The sequence below is a fragment of the Chiloscyllium punctatum genome, chromosome 17, assembly GCF_047496795.1.
Source record: "Chiloscyllium punctatum isolate Juve2018m chromosome 17, sChiPun1.3, whole genome shotgun sequence".
Classification (NCBI taxonomy): Eukaryota; Metazoa; Chordata; class Chondrichthyes; order Orectolobiformes; family Hemiscylliidae; genus Chiloscyllium; species Chiloscyllium punctatum.
The window spans coordinates 62,786,550-62,810,778 of NC_092755.1; the positions used below are offsets into that span (position 1 = coordinate 62,786,550).

Here is a 24,229-nt window from a genome sequence, read left to right on the forward strand (position 1 = left end):
GCATTCCAACCGGTACTCTATCAACAAACACATTGACTTGGATCCCATTTACTACCCCCTCCCTGAGAAAAAGAACAGGAAATGACATCGTCATAGGAAATGATGTCTCCACAGGAAATTACATCACCAACCCTAGGAAACTTAAACATATAAATAGAAAGCAGGCTACACCAGCAGTGCTTCATTCAGACTATGGTGGCAAAATGTCTGAAAACAAACCTTACAACTCAGCGAGCAAACCTGCTATAGAAACCTCAAATTCTAACCGGACGAGAGAGGGTAAATGCAGGAAGGATGTTCCCCATTACCAGGAATTCCAGAACCAGGAGCCACAATTTAAGATATAACATTTCAATCTGAGGCAAGGAAAACGTCTTCACCCAGAGAGAGGTGAGCCTGTGGAATTCTGTCACAGAGGACTGGAGTTTTCAAGAAGTTTTGATATAGTTCTTAGGGCAAAAGGGACCAAAAGGTTTGGGGTGGAAGTGGGAATAGAAGAGTGAGTAGGATGATCATCCATAATCATATTGAATGGTGAAGCAAGCTCAAAGGGTCAAAAGGTTCTTATTTTATATGTTGCTACATAAACACTGCAGATGTCTTTGCCCTGGATCTCATTGATATTCAGAAGCTCCCACATGTTGCAGCTGTATCATCATGCCTTTACTGCCATTTTTAATGTGGTTTTATTAGCTGTTCAATTGTTATATTCAATTATTTATTTTCCTTCTTATATTTTTATTAATTTTACTCCCAATTCATTGCCATATTACACTTTTGGAAAAGAATAGACCGTAACCACGTACCAGACACTCATTAAAGGTCTAGCTACTTCTCTTGCAATAGAGAAACTAATTCCTGCAGGGTGAAGCAGTTTAGAAAACAAAAGAAGCATGCCTATTCCCACTTCTCCTGATTACCTCACTCACTCAACACTCAATACTCTGTTCAAAGTTTCACTGTTAAGTCATAGTGAGATGTCTATATTTGTCTTTTCTGAAAGTAATAAGTTAGATCAGCTCCTGGTATAGTTTAAGCCAGTTTCTTTACTTTAACTTGCACTGCTTTCCAGTGGACAGCTTGAATATTCCTCCTTAAACCTGAACAAAACTTATAAAATATTGTTAAATATTTAATATTTTAAAAAGTTTAAAAGATATAAAGTTTTGTTAATTACAGGTTGCACTGAGCACACCATCAAACAAAGTGAGTAGTACATGCATGCAGCATGTGCAGACATTCACTCCTTGATTGTCTTAATGTTCGGAGACAACTAGTGGTGCTGCTCTTAACATTAGAAATATTTCACACCGATTTTCAATGTTTCCTTGAAGTCCGCCTTCATTTTCTTTCAGGTGGTAGTTACACAAGACTTGCTGAGAAACCCAAATCATGTGAATTACCTACCTCCCAGCTTTATTGGACTTAGCAGCTAGATTGCTTTGAGAACCATGTTTAGTACAGCATCAATCAAATGGATACCACTGAATCAATATGAATACCTTAACAGAGCCCTTCAAATCAAAATTCTCACAGTAACCCTTAGACCTGCAGATAATAACCACATGAAGTTTACTCTAAGTGTTGCATATGAAATAAGGTCTGACTGGTTCAATAAGAAAGCTCTTTTCAAAATGACTTCCATTTTCCAAATGTTACGATTTGAATGTGTGATGACTAAAACTATAGCAATATAACCACACAGAATTTTGGCCAAACTTTGACTTTCATAATGTCGAAGACACGCCATTTACATATTCATGTTCCCACTTTAATTTTCAGAACAAGCTGAAAAGGGAAAGGTAAACCTTCATTACTTGTTCATTGCTCTTATTAAGCCATATGCTTGCCAGAACATAGGATAACTATATGATAATTTTAATCTGTTAAGCTTTAAATAAGTGAGTTAACTACCAAGTAAAGACATTTGTTACATCAAATAGTAACTGCAGCAATTATTATATCTGGTCTTTCAACCAAAAGAAAAATGGAATGTGTGTTTTGCAACTTTTGGAAATGATCTTGAACTGTTTTGATACTTGATACTGGAATATCACACTCATGGGGACAGATTTTTGTTAATCTCTTGTCTCTTCTTGATAACCTACAAATAATTTATATTAAGCCATCACTTACCTGGTGATAATAGCTAAGTGTGGGGGACTCATACAGGCTCCCATAAATAGTACCACATTTTCATGTCGAGTTTGTCTATATGCCATCACTTCCCTTTTGAAAAGTTTTAGATGGTCCTCATTGTCCCTTTCAATATCAATCAAACGGATTGCTACCTCTCCATGCCAACGACCATGATAGACTTTGCCGAAGCGTCCTTTGCCTATGAGTTCTCCAATTTCTAGTTGCTCAAATGGAATGTCCCATTCCTGCAGGAAAATGCTAGTCTGACTTGCTTTTCGTGGAAAATTACGTGCAGACAACAATGAAAGATTCATCTCTTCAAAATCATCTTCAGAACCATCAGACTTATAAGCCTCATCATTCGCATCTTCATTCTAAGAAAACATAAAGAGTTTGAATCAATTAAGCAATTTTTGTTATGCATTTCATGGTTCTTAGGAAAACACAGTTAAGAAACTTCCAACTGTGCTTGCCACATAGAACATGATTACCTTCAAAACTGTTAGCTCCCATGTATGTTTCTCTTAGGTAAATGCAAAATGTCCCACATAACGACAACTAGTTCTCCAATTTAATCTGAAGAAAGATTTTGTCTTTATTACACACAAATGTGGAAAATAGGAGCAGGAGTAGGCCATTCAACTCCTTGAGACTGCTCCATTTAATATGATCATGAGTGATTATTGAGCTCAATACCCTAATTCTACCCTGCCCACATATCCCTCGATTCCTTTAGCCACAAGAGCTATATCTACCTACTTCTTGAAAAGACGTAATGTTTTGGCCTCAACTAACTTTGTGGTATTGAACTCCATAGATTCATTACTTTCTGAATGTAGAAATTTCTCCTTATCTCAAACCTAAAAGGTTTACCTATTATCCTTAAACTATAACCCTCTGATTTTGGAATAATTGTATCTAGCAATTCATTTCAATCACTCTCGTGTTCTTCTCTAAACTCATGACAAAATTGTGAGCCTGATTTCAAATAATCAAACTCAAGAAAGTGGCTCATAACCACCTTCTCAAGGGTAATTTAGGATTGGGTAATCTAATGAAATAATAAAAATAGTTTTGAACTGCAAAAGTACAGCTTCAGCATTCATCAGAAACCTTAAGTATGAACAAATATTCAGCTTTACTTATTATTTTATATCATTTTGGTTATGTTTCAATGTTAACATCTAAATTCTTAGTCATTTTCTGAGACATCAGCTGTCTGCACAGATACTGATCCTTAGTGAATATCAAGTTCTTGTGCATCCATGTGCTGATTACATAAGGATGTTACTGATTAGTGCTGCAACTAGTTAGTGAAAAATGTTCCACAGTTGATTGGCAAGCTACAAAAGGGTATAGAGGCATCATATGAAATAATAGGGAATGTTTCTTGCAATATAGGAAGGTTATTTTATCAGTGGCTTGGCATACCAGGAGGTAGAATTAGAAGTTAGAGGCACTTTCTCTCTAGAGGTCGCTCCCAGTCTACTCAATCAAGAATTTTAAAAAGACCGCAAAAGAGAATGTGACAGTCAGGTTCTCTGACAGGGATGGTGATCAGACTCCCCCTCTTCACAGGGAGATGGTGGTGTATAGGCAATGCCAATTGACTAGTAATCCAGAGACCTAAATAACTGCCAGGAATATAGTTTATTTCACACCTACTAGAGGAAGTTAAGTTCAATTAGGTTGGGATGTGTAAAACATTCTGGGAGCTGCAAACTGTGTAAAATGTTCTAATTGTGAAAGATCTGAGAATAAGCACAGAAATGCATCATTCTTTACCTGCATCCATAAACTAGTTGCCCATTCCAAAAAGGAAATACTCTTACAATTCGCAAACATTGCTGGCTGATCCTAGGGAATTGTAATGACCATTAGTGTAATCTTGCAGTCTAGGAAAACAAGCAAAGATCCTGAAGCCTGATGGACTCTCTCCTGGTTATCTCCACCAGTGATGATTTTGAGGAATTCACTTGCAGGACAGTAAAGGACACTGTGCCCCTCCTTTATGCACTTCTATACAGCAGCCTTTGACATGCCACAATGATTATTTGTGGAGCCCTGGAATATTCCAGTAGCGAAGAAAAAAAACTGAGTGTCACAGTTATTTTGGTGTTGGATTTCCACCAGAACCATGTAGCTGCAGGTCCTGCTCTACAATTCTTCCTGGGATACCCTCAATCATCTCTGGCATTGCCTCTCCAATATTTGCAGCTAATTAGTTCTCATTCTGGAGACACCTTGATATCTCACTGGCCATCTTTTGATATTTTCTAATTAGCCTGGGCAGCACGGTGGCACAGTGGTTAGCACTGCTGCTTCACAACACCAGGGACCTAGGTGTGATTCCACCCTCGGGCAACTGTCTGTGTGGCGTTTGCACATTCTCCCGTGTCTACGTGGGTATCCTCTGGGTGCTCTGGTTTCCTTCCACAGTCCAAAGGTGTGCAGATTAGATAGATTGGCCATGCTAATTTGCTTCATAATATCCAGGGATGTGCAGGCTCAGTGGATTAGCTATGGCAAATGTACGGAAATGGAGATATATAGGATTGGGAGGAGCTGCTGGGTAGAATGCTCTTCGGAGGGTCGGTGCAGGGGTCTTTTATTCTATGCACCTGTTCTGATATATTATGCAACTGTAGAGCTGGTGAGACTTGAATCCTCACCTCCTGGCCAAGAGGTAGGATCACTATCTCAGCACCAAAAGAACTCCACTGTTTGTCTTCTATTATGCATTTCCTGGATGGTGGAACCTTGAATAACCTTCCATTCTGGTGCTGCTTTCTATTAATGTTGTGGCCTCAGTTACTGATTGGCAAGAGCCCTCCTTGTCTCTCACTGCTCTTCCTCCTGAGGTTGCATGAATATATAATGCATGATATATATTTGAGCAATCAATTCGTGTGATAAATAGATAAATGACAGCATATGCTCTATGGATTTCATTTAAAGAATTAATGAACATGAGCTTTTCAACTGCATCCATTGTCTACACCCAAGCCTCAATACCCTCCAAACTCAATTTGTCTCTCTTCAACTTCCAAACCATGACCTCAATATGCTTTTGGAGGCATTGTGAAGATAGTACTGTCAATTTTGTGTTAGAACTTGTTACCTTTCATGATCCTCCTGTCACATTCAAGCTTGTCCCAATCCCCTTGATTCCCTCCATACCACTTTGCATATTCTTGATATATCAACCTTCTCCCATTACCCTGGACTCTGTTACCCTCCAATGTGTAATCCTTCCTGAGCTAACATTTGTCCATCTTGGCATTCCCACTCTGATCCCAGACTCTCCCCTCTGCAATCTTAGTGTTTTGGTGTTGTGAGCCACCCAAGAGATCTTCTGTTATCCCAACTTTAGAGAGAATCTGGCCCACCTCTTTCAGATCGAACTCCCTTCCCTGATTGTGAAGGTTCCCTCTATCAGCCAACACCCTGCATTACACCTGCCATTTGGACAACACTGAACCAATGCTTTACCCCCTCATTTTCATTACTTCAAATAACAGTCTCCCACAACACTTCCTTCACATCCAGCCCTTCCCATTTCATTCCACCTCCCCTCCCTCCTAACAACCACATTGAATGCACCTCCCTATCCCCACGCTGGCTCAGTGGTTAGCAACGCTGCCTCACAGCACCAGGGTCCCAGGTTCAATTCCAGCCTCGGGTGACTATCTGTGTGGAGTTTGCATGTTCTCCCTGTGTCTGCGTGGGTTTCCTCCGGGTGCCCTGGATTCCTCCCACAATCCAAAGATGTGCAGGTCAGGTGAATTGGCCATGCTAAATTGCCCTTAGTGTTAGGTACATTAGTCAGAGGGAAATAGGTCTGGGTGGGTTACTCTTCAGAGGGTCGGTGTGGACTTGTTGGGGTGAAAGGTCTGTTTCCACACTGTAGGGAATCTAATCTAATCTAACAAACTCTTACAGATTCTGAGCTTCCATGCAAGGTGTTATCTCTTGCTCCTCCCATGTGCCACAGAGTTAGGAAAAGGCAAACGGCTGATTTCAGACACACCTAGTCAAATCCCACAGTTGCATGCTACCCTTAATTGAAAACAAACTGTTGCCATGAGATTTCCATGCACTACAGGCTTAACATTGAGGCTAGGACTTACATGTCAAATAATTGAGATGGTGAGGATGTTTAGCATGCAAATGTATGAAAAGTAAGAATTTGACTCAGGATGGTGTGAACTGCCACTGCCACTCTGCTGACTTCATCTCTAAGTCTCAATCTGCCATCTGGAAACCTGATTCCCAACTAATTAAGTCATCCTGTCCTTTACAGGCCCCATAAAATACCAAAAATTCAGAACAATTTCATGTATGTTCCTCTTTTGTACCAACTGCCATCTGCATCCAAAGAACAAAAAAGCTTTGCAGATGCCTGCTTCCTTGTCTGATGCACAGTGAAACAGCGAATCATGAACCCTCATCTCATCCAACTAAACTGCTTTTCATTAAAGCTCTGCTTTTTTGTCATCTTGATCACTTCTTTTATGCCAATTTTATTTTTGATTTGGTATCATGTTGAGAAACAATAATGAGGAAATATATATTACTTTTGGTGGTTGTTTCAATGATCTGCTTATTGTCATGCAAAACGTGGGTTAAATAGGTTACACTAAAAGAGAAGAACTTCACAAAATACATCAATGTACCCTGCTCAGTGGATGGTTACTGAGCTCACTCCTCACTCTGAAACACATATTATGAGTTGTCACTTTATCTGTTGATTTCTTGACAATTCCACGTTCGTGCAAATAAGCTCAATTTATGGAATGCATCAGTTCTTTAAGTTAGTAACTTTCTTACCCAGAGGACACTGTGTACTGGCTGAATCATTAATAACCAGCACCACAGTCTTTTAACACTGTGGTGCCCTATTTTACATGCTTGAAAACAGACTTCCTGCGTCAATGCTGCATGCTCATTTCTGTACTATCTCAATCAAGCAGTCACTCTCAGTAATAAGAGATTTCTGATTTTTACAATGTCAAATGATGTACCATCACATTGCTGGAGTTATCCCCATATTCTGGGCTATTGATTCTCAGGAGTCTGAAGGTAGGGAACCAAGAATTGAAGCAATCTAATATCAAGCACACTAAGTAGTTTTCTGATATGGCTACAGTTGTTAATATAAATGACAGCATTTTTGCAAACTTTTGCAAGCTTTAGATTTCCTATAAACCTTCAAGGAAAATAGCGGATGTCTTGTTGTGTTGCTCATTGATAGTCTTGAACCTGGAGCACGGTTCTGATGTTTTACTGCTCTAATAGGCAAATCTAGGTAATTGTAGTGATTTACAATTTAGTAAAGGTTAGTAATAGCACCATGGCAACTCCTTGTAAATTTTAGGATAGAGAATAATGAGAAGCTTTCTAGTTTGCAGATCATTTTGCATCTTAACAATTGTACCGCAGATATCACATACTGGATGTAACAGATGAGTGTAAGACATTTAAAAATCTATTTCAGGTTTTCCATAGACTTTCTGCTCGTGAAGAAAGCCAATAGATGTGTTAGCTGTGATGGCATAAGTATGATAGAGGAAGTATGATAGAAATTAAGCAGGCTTTTGCACAAATATCTTGCATATGTCCTATAGCATTGCTCACATCAATGTTTTACAAGGATGTTTTACAAGCAGTATTCAAAAACTTGACTAGAATTTCCAGCTTCATTGGGATTGGGTTAGGAGGAGGGAGGGTGGGAGAAATGGCAAGGGAAGGTGTCAGAAGGAGAGCCTAATGTCCTGCAACTACCATGATTTATTTTTAGTGGTGGGAAAGAGCATTGCTTGCACAATGCTAGGACAACAAAAGTGGAAATACATGAGGTTATGTACTTTGGCAGAAAGAATAGAGGAACTGAATATAATTTAAATGAAAAAAGACTGCAGAAAGCTACAGAACAGCCATAGTCATATAGCATGGAAATAAACTCTTTTTGGTCCAACCAGTCCATGCTGAACATAATCCCAAATTAAACTAGTCCCATCTACCACATCCTGGTCCATATTCCTCCAAACCCTTCCTATTCATGGAATTATCCTTTTAAATGTTGTAGCTGTACCCACATTCACTGCTTCCTCAGGAAGCTCATTCCACACACAAATGTTTGCCTTATGTCTTCTTTAAATCTTGCTCCTCTCATCTTAAAAATGTGCTCCCTAGTCTTGAAATCCTTCATTCTAGGGAAAACTAGACTACCATTAACACTCTTTCTATGTTCCTCATTATTTTATAAACTTCTATCAGGTCACCTCTCAATCTCCTACGCTCCAGTTAAAAAACGTCCCAGCCTTTCTTTATAACTCAATCCTTTCACACATGGCAACATCCTGATAAATCTCTTATGCACCCTCTCCAGCTCAATGTCCTTCCAATAACTGGGTAACCAGAACTGGACACAGCATTCCAGAAGAGGCTTCACCAATGTCCTATACAACCTCAACATAACTTCCTAACTCCTATACTCAAAGGACTGAGCAATGAAGGCAAGCATGCCAATGCCCTTTTAACCACCCTGTCTATATGTGATGCAAACTTCAAAGAATTATGTACCTGCACTCCTAGGTGTCTCTGTTTTACAACACCACCCAAAGCCCTACCATTAATTGTATAAGGCCTACTCTTGTTTGTTGTACCAAAATGTAATACTTTTTTTTTCAAGGGCATTTTTCAGCCCTTTGACCCAGTTCAAAAAGATAACTTTGTAAATCTTAGAAAAGCCTTTTCACTGTCGACTATACCACCAATTCTGGTGTCATCTGCAAACTTACTAACCGTACCTTCTATATTCTCATCCAAATCATTTATATAATTGACAAACAAAAGAGGGCCCAGAACCTATCCCAGTTTTTCTGCAAATATTTCTTTCGTTCTTTCAATGTGTTGTCCTCATTCAGCCTGGAATATCTCTTAGCTTAATGCAAAGCCTTACCTATCTTCCCAATAATATATCCTTGGTATTGACTGACTTCCACAGAATTTCTGAACATTTCATAACTTAATTGAGAATAAGTTTCTCCTCTTTCATCAGATGCGTTTTCATGTAGAACCTGTTATACCTAAAACAATCCTATCTCTGAGATCATTTTTTAGTTGTCCAAAGCCACAGGATTTAACTAGTTGTATCAGTGGATTTACTTACTGATCAAGTCACCCTTTCCACCAGCTCTGATGTTGAACATACACCATACATAAGTAACAAATAAACACAGACACTGCTGGAGAAATTCAACAGATCTGGCAATATCCGTGTAGATAAATCAGTGTTAATGTTTCAAGTCATATGTCCCTACTTCAGAAGGGTTTCTGGACTTGAAATGGTAGGTGTGTTTCCTCCCCAAGATTCCACCAGACCTGCTGATCCTCTCCAACAATTTCTGTTTTTGGTTATTTCAGATCTCCATAGTCTATAGTTCTTTGTTTTATTAAACAACAAGTAACATTAATTATGTGGCTTAAGTATGTCTTCAAAACTATCAATCTCTGCAGTCTGCTCTTTCTGCTTCTTAGCAAGATCTAGGCTACAATACAGTTTGTAGTACTAACAGCATTGTTGCTATTTTTATTTGCTCAGGTTTTAAAATTAATTTTCTAGATATTTCATAGTTGTGCCACCGAGAAAGAAAAAAAATTCTGATCCAGTCTCATATCTCCTTTTTACTTCCACAGAAGCAGGAAATGGAAAATGAAAAATGCAGCCAGTTTGACTCACCCTATAAGTGAAAATTGCAGTTCTGAAGAGTCAGTTCAGATTCATCACGTTAACTCTGTTTCTGTCTACTACAGATGCTGCCTACTGAGTTTCTCTGACATTTTCTGTTTTTAATTTAGAGTTGGAAGCTGCATTTTGTTTTAAACCTCTTCATTGTTGTCAGTTTGTGTGGAAGACTCAAAGAAATTCATACATTTTCAGCTGCACCACTCCACGACCATCTTCCAAGTCATGTGTTCAATGGCTGCCACAGTCTGCACACAAAGGTGCAACAGAGGTAGAGATCACATGACTACAGCAAGCCAGCCAACACAGGAAGCACAACTGTACTTTTCCAAATAGCCGCTTGTATTCACAAGTATCCCTGCTAAGTCGCTACCCTGTTCATTTCACCCCACCCCTAATGCCTTATATTTGCATTCATTTTCAACATGCTTATTGTGCTTATCAGGGTTTAAATGAATGGAAAATTAGAAGCAGCCTGTGAACGATTACAATTTATTCATGGGACATTGGCTTCACTAGCTGAGTCAGCATTTGTTGCCCATTGCCATTGAGAAGGTGATGGTGAGCTGCCTTCTTGAATAGCTACAATCCATGTGGTGTAGGTAGTCACACAATGCTCACAGTCTCTCTTCAAAGACTGAGAGGCAGCCAGCAACCTCTGGAGACCAAACTTTGGGGACCAACTCAAGCAGGAGCAGCGTGCAAGCATTGAGCACCGGGGCAGTGCATGGAGAAGCAGCCCCGGAGCAGCGAGTCCCAGAGCGGCGCAAGGGGAAGCAGCTCCCAAGCAGCGAGTCCCATACCCGCGTGTGGGCAGCGAACCCAAGAGCAGTACAAGGGTAACAAGCCCCAGAGCAGCACAAGAAGAATGAGCCCCAGAGCAGTGCATGGGGAAGCAGCGAGTCCTGGGCAGAGACTGACATGGGGAAAGCAGTCCTAGAATTTACCTTGGAGCAACAGAGTGCTGGTACAGAGTGGACCAGGGATGGCTGTTGGATTGGAGTCTGGTGTGGGCGGTCAGACCACATGCAAAGGTCCTGTGCTGAGTTACTACAACGTTATGCTTATTTGAAATTTTTTAACTGACTGTAATGTTAATCCTTTAACGATGTCTTATTTCTAACTTATTTTTCAAACTCTGTAGAGAAATGCAACTACTTTTTATTCCTATTTTCTATCCAAGATTTGTACTTAGACACTTGTACCTGAGATGGTGCCATAAGAGGCAGACATTGTAAAAGCTTTTCACTGCACTCCTACAATGGAGTACACGTAACAATAAAGGATACTCTATTCTATTCTTTTGATGCAAGTGCTCTCTTCACCACCTGACACACTACCCTTGCCATCTCAGCACACCTCCAACTTGCCATGAGGTTGACAAAGCCATCCAGCAGCTGAAAAACAACAAAGACTCCAGATGGAATCCCCACTGAAGTACTAAAATACAGCAGACAGCCATGCTTGTCATGAACTCATGACCTCATTACCCTTGTCTGGAAGGAAGATTGATTAGTCCTTGCTCAGTCAGAGATTCAAAGGTTACAGGGAGAAGGGAGGAGAATGGAGTTGAAAAATGTATGAGGCATGATCAAATAGCAGAGCAGACTCAATGGGCCGAAAGGCCCAATTCTGTTCCTATACTCATGATCTTAAGAGACCAAACCGGGACATCTCAGCGAGGCTGTAACTGACCATTTTCAAGAAAGGAAACAGGTCTAACTGTGAAAATTAAGAAGTTTTTCAGCAAAGGGCATCATCCTGAGAATCTTCCTCAACCACATCCTTCCACTGACTGCAGAGCTCCTCCCTAAGTCTCACTACAGTTTCTGCCCACAAAGGTGCATAATTTTAGTCCACAACAAATCTAAGAAAAGTGCAGGGAATAGCACCAACCTCTGTATATAGCCATCTTTGATCATACGAAGGCCTTGACTCTGAAAACAGTGAGGGATTATGGAATATTTCCCTCAAACTGAGCTGAGATTTGGGAGTTCTCATTCATGAATCACAAAAAGCTAGCATTGGGTTCAGCGCGTAACAGGGAAGGCAAACGGAATGTTGGTCCTTCTTCAAAGAGAATGGAATACAAAAATAGGAAGATCTTGCTAAAACTATACAGGGCACTATTCAAAGCACAGCTGGAATAATGTGAACAGTTTTGGACCTCTCCAGAGATGCTCCAGAAAAGGTTCACTAGGCTGATAACAGATATGGAAGGACTGTCTTACGAGGAGAGGTTGAGTAAGCTTAGCTTGTACTCATTTGAATCTAGAAGAATGAGTGGCATTCTTATTGAATCAGGGCGAATCCTCTTGCAAGGATGCCTGCCTTGAAGTTTTCCTCGTCTCTCTACAAGAATCTCAGGGAGTCCCTCTCCCACTGCAACTCCCAGGTCATTTCCTCTGCCCTGAAGCTCTTCAACCATGTCCTGAAACAGACTCACTACTACAGCCACATTTGCTTCCTCAGTGACTGCCTCCGTAACCAACTCATCCCACACGGATTTCGGACCACTTTTAAACCAGCAGAGTTCGGATCCAAACAGGACAAACAGTGCAGACTACAGGTTCAAACACCCAGCAACGGTTCTCCTTCAAGATCCTCCGCTCCACGCTCGCAGCAATGTGCTGGCACCTAACCTCTCTACAGTTAGCCCTGCCACAGCTGAGGGCCACACTCTCTCACAATTGCAAAGGACCCACTCTGTACTACATCCTCAGGAGAATTCATACTCTCAACAAACAGTATTTCAACACTGTCTCAAACATCAAAAACTGTAAGTACAACAAACTTTTATCTATCCATCTCCATAACTAGCACTCCTCAAACATTCCAGTAGATTCGCCCCGATCTCTGGAACTGCTTGCACGCCATTAGCCATGCGGCTGGTGCAACTACCATCCCCACGGTGATTGATGATGCCACTTCCGCCCCCATCATAGCCGCTTCTAAAGCCACCTCTGCCCCTCACAACTACTCATGCACTACACGTGACATCACTTCCACCCGTCACATCATCGCTGATGTCACACGTTCGGTGACTTCCGCCCCCACCATCACCACTCACCTGCATTCTGCTGACATGCCCCCTGCAAATCCTGCTGTCACCATCCCCGCCCCCCAGAACCCTGAGGGGAACACCACCCCTGCTCATGACTCCACCCCCATTCCTCCCATCACCACACCCACTCCAGTTACAGGCACCACCCCCACTCCCAGCTCCACACCCACACCAGATCTCAGCTCCCAGCCCTGCCGAGCGTTCACCATCCCTCCAGACCTCCCCCTCACTGAGGACAAATGATCAGTCCTCAGCAAAGGACTCACCTTCATCCCCCTCCGCCCACGCATCAATGAATTTAATACATGCCGTGACGTTGAACACTTCTTCCGCTGCCTCCGCCTCTGAGCTTACTTTCACAATCAGGACTCCTGCCCACCTTCCGAGGACCCCTTCACTCGCCTCCAACACATTGCATCCATCTGGACACCCCGTGCTAGCCTATTACCCGCCCTCGACCTCTTCATTTCCAACTGCTGACAAGACATTAACCGCCTCAACCTGTCTACTCCCCTCCCCCACTCCAACCTCTCACCCTCACAATTCATAGCCCTCCACTCCCTCTGCTCATACCCTCTGCTCACCATCAAGCCAGCGTATAAAGGGAATGCAATGGTATTCTGGCGCAGTGACCTCTACACCGCTGAAGCCAGACGCCAACTTGAGGACACCATCTCCTACCATCCCCTCGACCATGACCCCACCCCCCATCACCAAACCATCATCTCCCAGACCATACGGAATCTCATCACCTCAGGATATCTCCCACCCAAAGCTTCCAAGCTCATAGTCCGGGAACCCCGCACTGCCTGGTTCTACCTCCTTCCCAGGATCCACAAGCCCGACCACCCTGGCCAACCCATTGTGTCAGCATGCTCCTGCCCCATTGAACTCCCCTCTACCTACCTCGACACTGTCCTAACCCCCCCCTCCCAGTCCAGGAACTCTCCACATATGTTCGAGACACCACCTATGCCCTCCACCACCTCCAAGACTTCCGTTTCCCTGGCCCCCAACGCCTCATCTTCACCATGGATATCCAATCCCTCTCCACCTCCATCCGCCATGACCAGGGCCTCCAAGCCCTCTGTTTCTTCCTCTCCCGGCGTCCCCAACAGTACCCTTCCACTGACACTCACTCGTTTGGCCAAACTGGTCCTCACCCTTAACAATTTCTCCTTCGAATCCTCCCACTTCCTCCAGACCAAAGGGGTAGCCGTGGGCACCCATATGGGCCCCAGCTATGCCTGTCTCTTTGTTGGCTACATAGAACAGTCCATCTTCCGTAGTTACACCGGCACCACTCCCCAGCTCTTCCTCCGCTACATTGATGATTGCATTGGGGCCACCTTGTGCTCCCACGAGGAGGTTGAGCAATTCATCAACTTCACCAACACATTCCACCCTGACCTTAAATTTACCTGGACCATCTCTGACACCTCCCTCCCCTTCCTGGACCTCTTCATCTCCATTAATGACGACCGACTTGACACCGACATTTTTTACAAACCCACCAACTCCCACAGCTACCTGGATTAGCCCTCTTCCCACCCAACCTCCTGCAAAATTGCCATCCCATATTCCCAATTCCTCCGCCTCCGCCATATCTGCTCCCAGGAGGACCAGTTCCACCACAGAACACACCAGATGGCCTCCTTCTTTAGAGACCGCAATTTCCCTTCCCACGTGGTTAAAGATGCCCTCCAACGCATCTCGTCCACATCCCGCACCTCCGCCCTCAGACCCCACCCCTCCAACCGTAACAAGGACAGAACTCCCCTGGTGCTCACCTTCCATCCTACCAACCTTCGCATAAACCAAATCATCTGCCGACATTTCTGCTACCTCCAAACGGACCCCACCACCAGGGATATATTTCCCTCCCCACTCCTTTCTGCCTTCCGCAAAGACCGTTCCCTCCACAACTACCTGGTCAGGGCTACACCCTCCCGTCCTGGCACTTTCCCCTGCCACCGCAGAAATTGCAAAACCTACGCCCACACCTCCTCCCTCACCTCCATCCAATGCCCTAAAGGAGCCTTCCACATCCATCAAAGTTTTACCTGCACATCCACTAATATCATTTATTGTATCCGTTGCTCCCGATGCGGTCTCCTCTACATTGGGGAGACTGGGCGCCTCCTAGCAGAGCGCTTTAGGGAATATCTCTGGGACACCCGCACCAATCAACCACACTGCCCCGTGGCCCAACATTTCAACTCCCCCTCCCACCCAGCCGAGGACATGGAGGTCCTGGGTCTCCTTCACCGCCACTCTGTCACCACCCGACGCCCGGAGGAAGAACGCCTCATCTTCCGCCTCGGAACACTTCAACCCAGGGCATCAAAGTGGACTTCACCAGGTTCCTCATTTCCCCTCCCCCACTTCACCCCAGTTCCAAACTTCCAGCTCAGCACTGTCCCCATGACTTGTCCTACCTGCCTATCTTCTTTTCCACCTATCCACTCCACCCTCTTCTCTGACCTATCACCTTCATCCCCACCCCCACTCACCTATTGTACTCTATGCTACTTTCTCCCCACCCCACCCTCCCCTCATTTATCTCTCCACCCTTCAGGCACTCTGCCTGTATTCCTGATGAAGGGCTTTTGCCCGAAACGTCGATTTTCCTGCTCCTCGGATGCTGCCTGAACTGCTGTGCTTTTCCAACACCACTCTACTCCTTATTGAATCATACAAGGTTTGACAGGTTAAAAGCAGAAATGTTGTTTCCCATGTGGGAGAGGCTAGAACCAAAAAGCAAAGTCTCAGTAAAATGTTTCCCATTTAAGACAGAGATGAGGAAAGATTTCTTCTCAGAGGGTAAATGAATTATAGAATTTCTTACCTCACAAGGCTGTCGAACCTGTGTTGTTACATATATTCAAGACTGAGAAAGATAGACTTTTAGGGCATCAAGGGTGATAGGGAAAAGGCAGGAAAGTGGAGGTGAAGTTTAACAGATCAGCAATGATCTCATTGAATGGCACAGCAGGCTCAGTTAGCTGAATGGTCTAGTTCTGTTCCCATGTTTTACAGCTTTATTAATAAGGACCGAGACACTTAAAAGTGGTCAATTGAGGCCAAGGAGCATGCATGGAGAGGTTAGCAACTGAAATTTGGTAGCCTCCTATTGGTTTCATGGGATGAGTTGGTGAAGGTTAATTCCTTTATGGACATGCAACAGCACATTCAGGGGTCCCTGGTGCCAACGGGCTGCCAGGGCTTAATGACCACTATCTTCCATCTGTCACATCCCAGCATACCAATCCGTAAGGTCTGCCTGCCTGGTCAACCCAAAGTATCTATATTTGATGGCCCCTGGCCAGTGAGGTACCTTCTCTCTGGAGATGTAGTGTAAGCAAAGGATAACACTGGTCAGTTGTACTTGTGGGTCAGGCAGCATCTGAGAGAAGCACCTGCTGTGCTTTTCCAGCACCACTCTAATCCAGAATCTGGTTTCCAGCATCTGCAGTCTTTGTTTTTACCTAGCTGATGAGTACCCACTTTCACCTAGTTGCACTTATGGACAAGCTCCCAGCATAACTGAATGGTGGCTTATTTAGGAATCTCTTTATTGTCTGCTGCTTGCATCCTGCTCTGTCAGTTTGTGTTGCACGCCAAAGGGAAGTCACTTCCTACTTTCATCCTCAGTAGCAGCACTTCTCCATTAATAGCTAAATCCAGCCCCATGTGGCGCACAGTAAAAATTATTTAAAAATTGATACAATTCTCAGTTTTCTCTCCCCAGGGTGTTGCAAGGTGTGAAGAAATAAAAATATGAATGAATACTCAGGAAACTTGTCCTTATTTCATTAGAGCAATGCAAAATATGAAATGATGCAAAATTATTTTTTTACTTATGAAAAGTTGGGACAGAACAAATTGAAAAATGGTAGTTGAGGATCAAAAGGCGAGGGGGTAGAAGGTACAAAATTATCTATAAGAGACTTAAAAAATATGATGAATGTTTTCATTTAAAGATTTGTAGAAATCATTTTGAAACTTGCTACTGGTTGAGGCAGTGACTGACAGTATTCAAGGTCATTTGGTCAGGTGGATAAAGAAAAAGGGACTGTGCCAATCAAATGCAAATAAAAAAAGCATGAAATAATTTTTTCTGAAAGTTAATTGTGAAGTGAGACAGGAACTGATGCATGTGCTTTATGATGACGTCAGTTAGTTTCTATTTCTTTCTGAAAGCATTGATTTCTGCTGAAATACACTGTTCCCACAGTGATGGCAGCCCTCCAGTATTGCCTCTGAGTGTAATTCAAATGTGAGCACCATAAGAATGAGACAGTAAGTACTAGCAGAAAACCTAATTGTGAGGGGGGTGGGAAAAGATGATCATAGCCAAACCTGATGGTATTCTCATCCAGTAGAGTGTGCATGTTTCCACAAGTTTCACAGGATTGTTAATTTTCTTTTCCAATAAATAGAATAAGAATTTATGACATAGTTCTGGATATTCTAATTCAAATACAAAGATTTCATCTCTCATTTGACTTACAGGCCTATATTTGTGAAAGGACAAATTAGGCAGTCATTCGTTTTTCTAATCTATCATTACTGACCTTGGTCAAACTGTTGGTTTCAGGTACAGAACTTGCAATGGTTCAGTGCACTGTACCTTACACAGAGATTCGAACTGTGGGAGAAAGGCTTCTTGGTACTACAAAATTTATAATACTACATCATTTTAAATGGGACTGAGTATAAGGTACCACCAAGAAAATGGCTTAGGATGAAGCACCAGTGGCCAATGAACGAAGGGCATGCCTTTGGGCACAGCCCATATGATTGACTGAATAGATGAATGAATGAATGGACAAATGAATATCAGGTAGAGGGTTTAACAGGAGGACAGTTATACCGGTTAACTTGTGCTCACGCTCAAAACATGAAATTATTCCGCACTATGACTAATTGTACTTCTCTGATAATGTATCACAGTTGAGATGAACTATGGAGCTAATATAGTGCAAGTCAGGCTCTAGAATTGGGACCTGACTTATCATGTATGGGTTTGTTTCACGCTTGATTCATTTATTAATTAAATGACTGAGGAAGCAGGTTAGCACAGAAATTTTAATTTAATGTAACATAGCCGGAGTATGTTTAAACAAGAACAAAATTTAATTTCCTTTCTATCAACATTTAAACAATCCAGCCTAGAATCTACATTTGTTTCTTTCAGTCACAAGAATTAAAATAAATCACTTGACGCTGGGGTTACTTTATTGTTGATCAGCAAAACCAGGCTTAGCTTCCTAAATTTATTAAGTCTATTGGCACTTACTCTTAAATTAAATCTCTTATAAATTGACTTATTCTTCAGTTGTGCAGCTGCTTAAGTTTAATTGGTAAAGACATTAGCTTCAGGATGTCAGTAAATAAAGCTTTATCATTTTCAACCTACCTCTGAAGTGGGTTCATTCACTTCCACTCGAAGTGAGGGAGTTCCTTCATTTCTGTAACAAAAACAGACCATTATGTTTTACAGTAGCTAGTAGTTTAAATATAATTCATGCAAACAACAATATTCAAACAGCATGTAGTATTCTCAACACGGGACATTGATTATGTTTAGAAATTGTTACCCCTGTAAAAACCTTTCAAGACAGGCATGCTTCATCTTTTTTTTTTCTTTTTTTTAAGACACCCGGGCTCTGACATCCCTGTTCTTTTTTTTTCTTTTTTCCTTTTTTTTTCTTTTTTTTTCTTTTTTAGTGCTTATTTTTTCCCCAGCACCCATGGTGTGTGTGTGTGTGTAGATGTGCGACACAGTGAAAGACACAAAGTGCACGAATCTTTATTCAATTTCCACCACCAGGAAGATATGAAAAACACCCGAGTGGCCAGTGACAAGCACTGCCCTTCACATCAAGGGGCAATGCTGTGTCATCAAAAACAGTGAAGGGGAGGGTAGGGACTAAATCAAAATAGAGTTGGAGGGAGAAATGATGCACTCCACTCCCTGCGGACAGGCATGCTTCATACATTTTTAACACATTGATAATCATAAATGAAAACTTCCTAGATTTAATGAGTCATGATAATAAACCGATAACAGACTTAGCTTGTTGCAATGATTGGAACCAGAGCCAGGTGGATCTAATTGACTGAGATCCTTTATTGGGGTTGTTAACCTGGGACAATCAGGAAAGTCCTGGCTGACAGATATCAACAGGAGATTCAGAAGCCTTCTCAGTTTAGGGGATTGACTCTATACTGGCTGGTGTTTTTTTGGAGAGGAAAACCCTGAACTGGCTGAATTATTTAGTCAGTTTGTTAACTGACATTTCTTTTAGTGAGGACTGATTGTTAAACTCCTGATGCACACAATGTGTTTCAGGTGTAACTCAGTTCTCATTAGGGGATTGTTGTTTCACTGGCTGGTTATAGCCTCTGTTACACTTTTTTTACTTTTTGAGACAAGGACAATGTTAATTTTGTGGTAGGTTTTAGCCCTTGGACTCTAGTTTCCTTTGTGTATGTGTCTTCACTGTTTTTGGTGTTTGGACTGAGCCCTTGGGGAAGTCATACATTTCACCAGAGGAGCTGTTCCTGTGGGGAGGCCTAGCCCTGGGACTGGGCCTCTGAAGATTGAACACGTGTGTGTGCGCTGGGAGGTGAGCACTTGCTGTATCCTGGAGTTTGGGTGAAGACCTTTCCTTCAGGAGTGGATCAAACCCCTGTGAATTAACTGCACCTGTACTATGTTCCTGTGAGTGGGCCTGGTTTTCCAAGGCTGGGCCAGGACTCTGTGGAGACTGAACACCTGTGTGCTGTGGGGTGTGCATTTGCTGCCTTCAGGAGTGGACTCCATTTTGGACAATACAACTCAAAAAAACTGGAGTGGACTCCATTCCTGGGAATGCACTCTATATTGAAGACCAGAATGAACTTTGGTAATTAACTGTCATATGGTTTGGGGTTATCACCTACACTGTCTTTTGTCCCGGGGTCTGGCAGGTCTTGATGTGAGCTTGGGAGGCTCATGGTTGTCCTGAATGCTGCTACCCTGAGAGCCAGAGGGTAGATAGGCTATCCTGTGAACCTGAAGGTTGGTAGGCTGTCCTGAGAGCTGAAGGGAGGGGGTTGGCTGCCCTGATGCCAGATGGTGGGTAGGTCATTGAGTGCTGCTGTCCTGAGAAGGGGTGATTGGGACAGGCTGTCCTAGAGGTGGTCAAAAGATCTCAAAGCAGCTGAGAGCCAGAAGGTGTGTAGGGGTAGATTGAGATCCAGAAGGTTTGTGGGCTACCCTATATGCTGCCTCCCCTGGGAAGGGGACAGGCTGTCCTAGAGGTGGTCGGAAGGTGTCTGGGCAGACCGAGAACTGGAAGGGGCATGGGGTGGACTGAGAGCCGGAAGGTACTTGGGGTAAGCTGCCTGAGTGGTCGGAAGGTTGGAGGGATGGGGGCTTGCTGGGTCTGTATTGTCTGCACTTTTTATGTAACAGGATTGTCTTATGTATAAATGTCATTGTTGCTATCTTTTTGTATTTGAAACTGAGATTTGTGGTTTGTCCTCCATTACCTGTAAACTGGTTGAACGGTAGGGTTTGGGGCCTGGCTTTGCTCCTCTCCCTTGTAAAATTGTATACAGCTGTAAATGTTAACTGTTTTTCTGTAAACTCTCCTCTAATTTTAAAAAATAAACAGGAGATTCAGGAGGCTTCCCCAGTCTAGCAACTGGCTCTGAGCTGGCTGGTCAGAATCCATTTACTGTGTACCTGCAAATAAAGGGTGATTTGGTGATTGGATACTGGCCTCTGCACTACTTTCAGTGTTGATGAAAGAAAACTAAGTGCCTGAAGAAAATTTGTTTACAACAGTTGTCTTTGAGTTAGAGTAAGCATTTCTGGCAAACAATGTCTTTATTTGGCAAGTTTGACTCATTTGATCCTCCTGTCAAAGACTGGTCCTGTATATGGAAAGAATGTAATCATTTCTGCACAAATGATATGGGGGCAGATAAAAACTAATGAGTAATCCTTCCGACTGCTTGTGGACCTGCAGCATTTTTTCAGTTAGAAGTTTAATGTTTCTTGAGGCACCAGATACTTGAATCTTTCAAAAGTTGACTGATTAAGAAATATTATGACCCAAACCACCACTAATTTTGACAGGCATCCGTTTTATTTGACTGTTGAAGAACTGGGGGAATCCAAAATCAGGATTTTTGAAGTGGTTAAGATTGGCAGAAGCATGTGATTCTGGGTTAACCCTGAATGAGATCCACCTCGTCTTGGTTCCAATCACTACATTCCTCTTTACTAAATCTGGGGATATAGGCCTGTTCGTTCTTGTAGTTTCTCTCCTGGGATTTTTTAACCTCGGTCCTGCTCCTTGTCAATTATTGGACCATCCTTTCCCTAACTACAGGGTTAGTTCCAGCAGAGTTGGGTAGAAGACTCCACACCTGGTTACACTTGATTCCTGGGGTGGTAGGGTGAAGTGGCAGCAGGAAATGCCAATGCTGGCTACATGGTGCCTCAAGTGAGAGGCAGTTTACTTGGGATGAAGTTTGATGCCAGAACCAGAGTCTGGCAAAGGTACCAGGAGAGGCTAATGCAAGGTCAGATCCCCTGATGTATAAAAATTGAGTAGGTGATAGTCCTGAACAAACATGTAGAACACCTGAAAGCTGCTACTGTACAAATGGGACAGGAGCAAAACATGCCTGGCCCCTCAGAATAGCCAGAAAGGCTGTCAAACCATGGGATGTAATGATTGGTGCCTGGGCCAGGTGGATTTCATTGAATATGGGAACCTTCATTGGCCCAGGTTAACAACCCAAATCAGGGAGCCCTGAAAACTGATAGGAAGAGATTCAGAAGGTCTCCTCAGCCTAGGGACTGGCTTTGAGCTGGCTGGTCAGAGCCAATGTACTGCACACATGGAAATAGTGACTTGATAAAGGAATAGCAGCCTCTGCAGTTATTTCACTTGTAAAGGTATGGGGCATGGAAAGTCAATCACTTAAGAGGAAAGTCACATCCTGCAAATTGTGAAATGGGTGAAAGGATTCTCAAAAGTTAATTGCAGTGGGTAAATGGGCCAAGTTGTCTAGACTATGATAAACAGTTCTTGCCTCTTTTGGTACCATACAATGTTGATGCTTGTTTGGTTTGTGCCACTTATTTGCATGACCCATTGGTGTTAGTTTATCACCAAGTACTGCCAACATAACTGTCTTACTCTGCTGTCACTACCAGCAGCAACATTAAATTGCAGGCATGAAATGACAACAGGTCTGTGATTCAGAAAGTCATGAGATTGACCTGCCTCCTGCACGGACTATGCTTTTGTCTGTCTCCTGCCTTGGGGATGTCTGTAACCTATTGACTTTTCACTCCAGCAAGATTGCCAATCTTCCAGAAGAACACTGGAAACATCTAATGAAAAATTGTATTCGTGGACACTGCTTCCACCTCCCCTTGAAGATTTGAGGGCACAAAAATAAAATGCTTTCCCTTCATTTCCTTTCAGCATTTCAAATTTAATTCTAACAGAGGGGAAAAAACAGGATGATTACTGAGTGTAGAATCACTCAATTGAGCCAGGGAAAGTCTGTTCATGTCTAAAGTGACATGTAAAGATGTTGTGCTGTGGATTTTAAAAATTTATTCTTTCATGAATGTAGATATTGTGGTACAGCATTAATCATTTTCCTTAAGATTAGAATTTTAGACATGGGTCCTGTGGTCCAACAGGACATTGCTTGTGTTCCACACTATCTCATCTTTTCTTCTTTTAGCCCAATCAATATATCCTTTTTATTGCTTTCTACTGCTGTGCTTAACTAAATTCTGTACCAATATACAAATGTTGAAAAATGAATTAATTAGATAAGTTTCTCCTTTTTCATCCTGATAGATGAACAGTGGAAGTCCATTATAACATACATCATTTATATTGTGAACTGTCTCATGGCTCTCAAAAGACAAATCTTCCTTTTTGCTGTTCAAAAATAAACAGGGTTTTCTCAAGAGTGCAAGAACCAGGGACAGGAGTAGGCAATTTGGCCCCTCAAGCTTTCTCCTTTCTTATTAACATGGTCCAGCTGTACTGCAGTTGCATTTTTGGTCTCTAATCCACCTTATGGACTTTCACTGATTAACTATTGCATTATATTTGATATCTTTGGATTCTTCCCAAGTATGAATATCTTACTGATGTACACTTCTTTAAATTTCTCCATAATCTTAACAGAACTCAAGTCTTTTTAGGGAAAAGAATGCTAGCCTGCATAGTCTTTCCTTATATTTTCTCAGTGCTTGTACCATCCTTGCAAATTATTTTGCAAAATACTGTTTACTTTATTCCTTTTAAGGTCACAAGATGCAATAATGAATACATCCAAGTCAATCACTGATCAGATCTGCTCTATTTTATTTATGGAAGCTTTTTCTATATACAGGGAATTATTGGCTTTTATTTGGATGATTTAAACAAAATGCCATTGAGAAATTTCAATGCAATGATGTAGCACTCAAGTCTGGATGTGTCTTAATGCTGTATAATTACAGAATCTACAGCATGTAAGCAAGCAATTAAACTATCTGATTTTAGCTGCTTTCTGCCATTTTCCTACAGCAATGTATAATTCAAGATAATCCCTAATCTAACTGCTTCTATCAATTTTAGCCTTCTCATCTGTGCAAATATTATTCCTAAACTTTGGTCTGAGTAGCTCATATTTAATGTTCCATTGTCCTGTATCTGGAAGAATGTTTCTCTGGTGGTGACTGCTGTTGTCATAGTAACTGTTGCTGATCCAGTCTCCTTGTTGGAGAACAGTGGATCTCTGGTATTGATTGTCAATCTGGACTCTGTGCAGTTAGTGACATCACATCTTCAGCTGTCAGTGTGAAAGAGCAACTTCTTTTTGTCTGCTTTTGTCAGCAGTTGCACTGATCTAGCTGGTCATTCACATTCACCATGTACATTTGAGGTACTCTACACAGGCCCCAAGCTAACACATGGAGTGACTTAGTGACAGAATTACACATTTTGTAGTCTGACTGGTTCCTGCTCAGCTGATACTGATTTGACAGCTTTATAAAAGAAATTTGGCTATTTGTCATTTCACTTTGATTTTGTCACATTCCTGTTCCTACTACTACTGGTTTGACTAGTATTTTCTCTAATTGGAAGGGTAGTTTGGGTACAGTCTAATTAGACATTAGATTAGATCATTTTTCATACTTTCAAAAGGCTTGTTACTCCACTCTAGTTACATCCAACATGATCATGTTGGATTGGCTT

The 24,229-nt window shown here is 42.2% G+C and overlaps 1 protein-coding gene across 1 annotated transcript in view; it reads right to left on the reverse strand.

Moving 5' to 3' along the window:
• Positions 1-24,229, reverse strand: part of ksr2 (kinase suppressor of ras 2) — a 403,663-nt gene that overhangs the window by 87,863 nt on the left and 291,571 nt on the right. Inside the window, exons 15-16 of the mRNA XM_072587303.1 lie at positions 18,376-18,427; positions 2,137-2,513 (exon numbers count right to left, since the gene is read on the reverse strand). Of these exons, the coding sequence (XP_072443404.1) occupies positions 2,137-2,513; positions 18,376-18,427 (429 nt within the window). The remainder of the gene's footprint in view (positions 1-2,136; positions 2,514-18,375; positions 18,428-24,229) is intronic.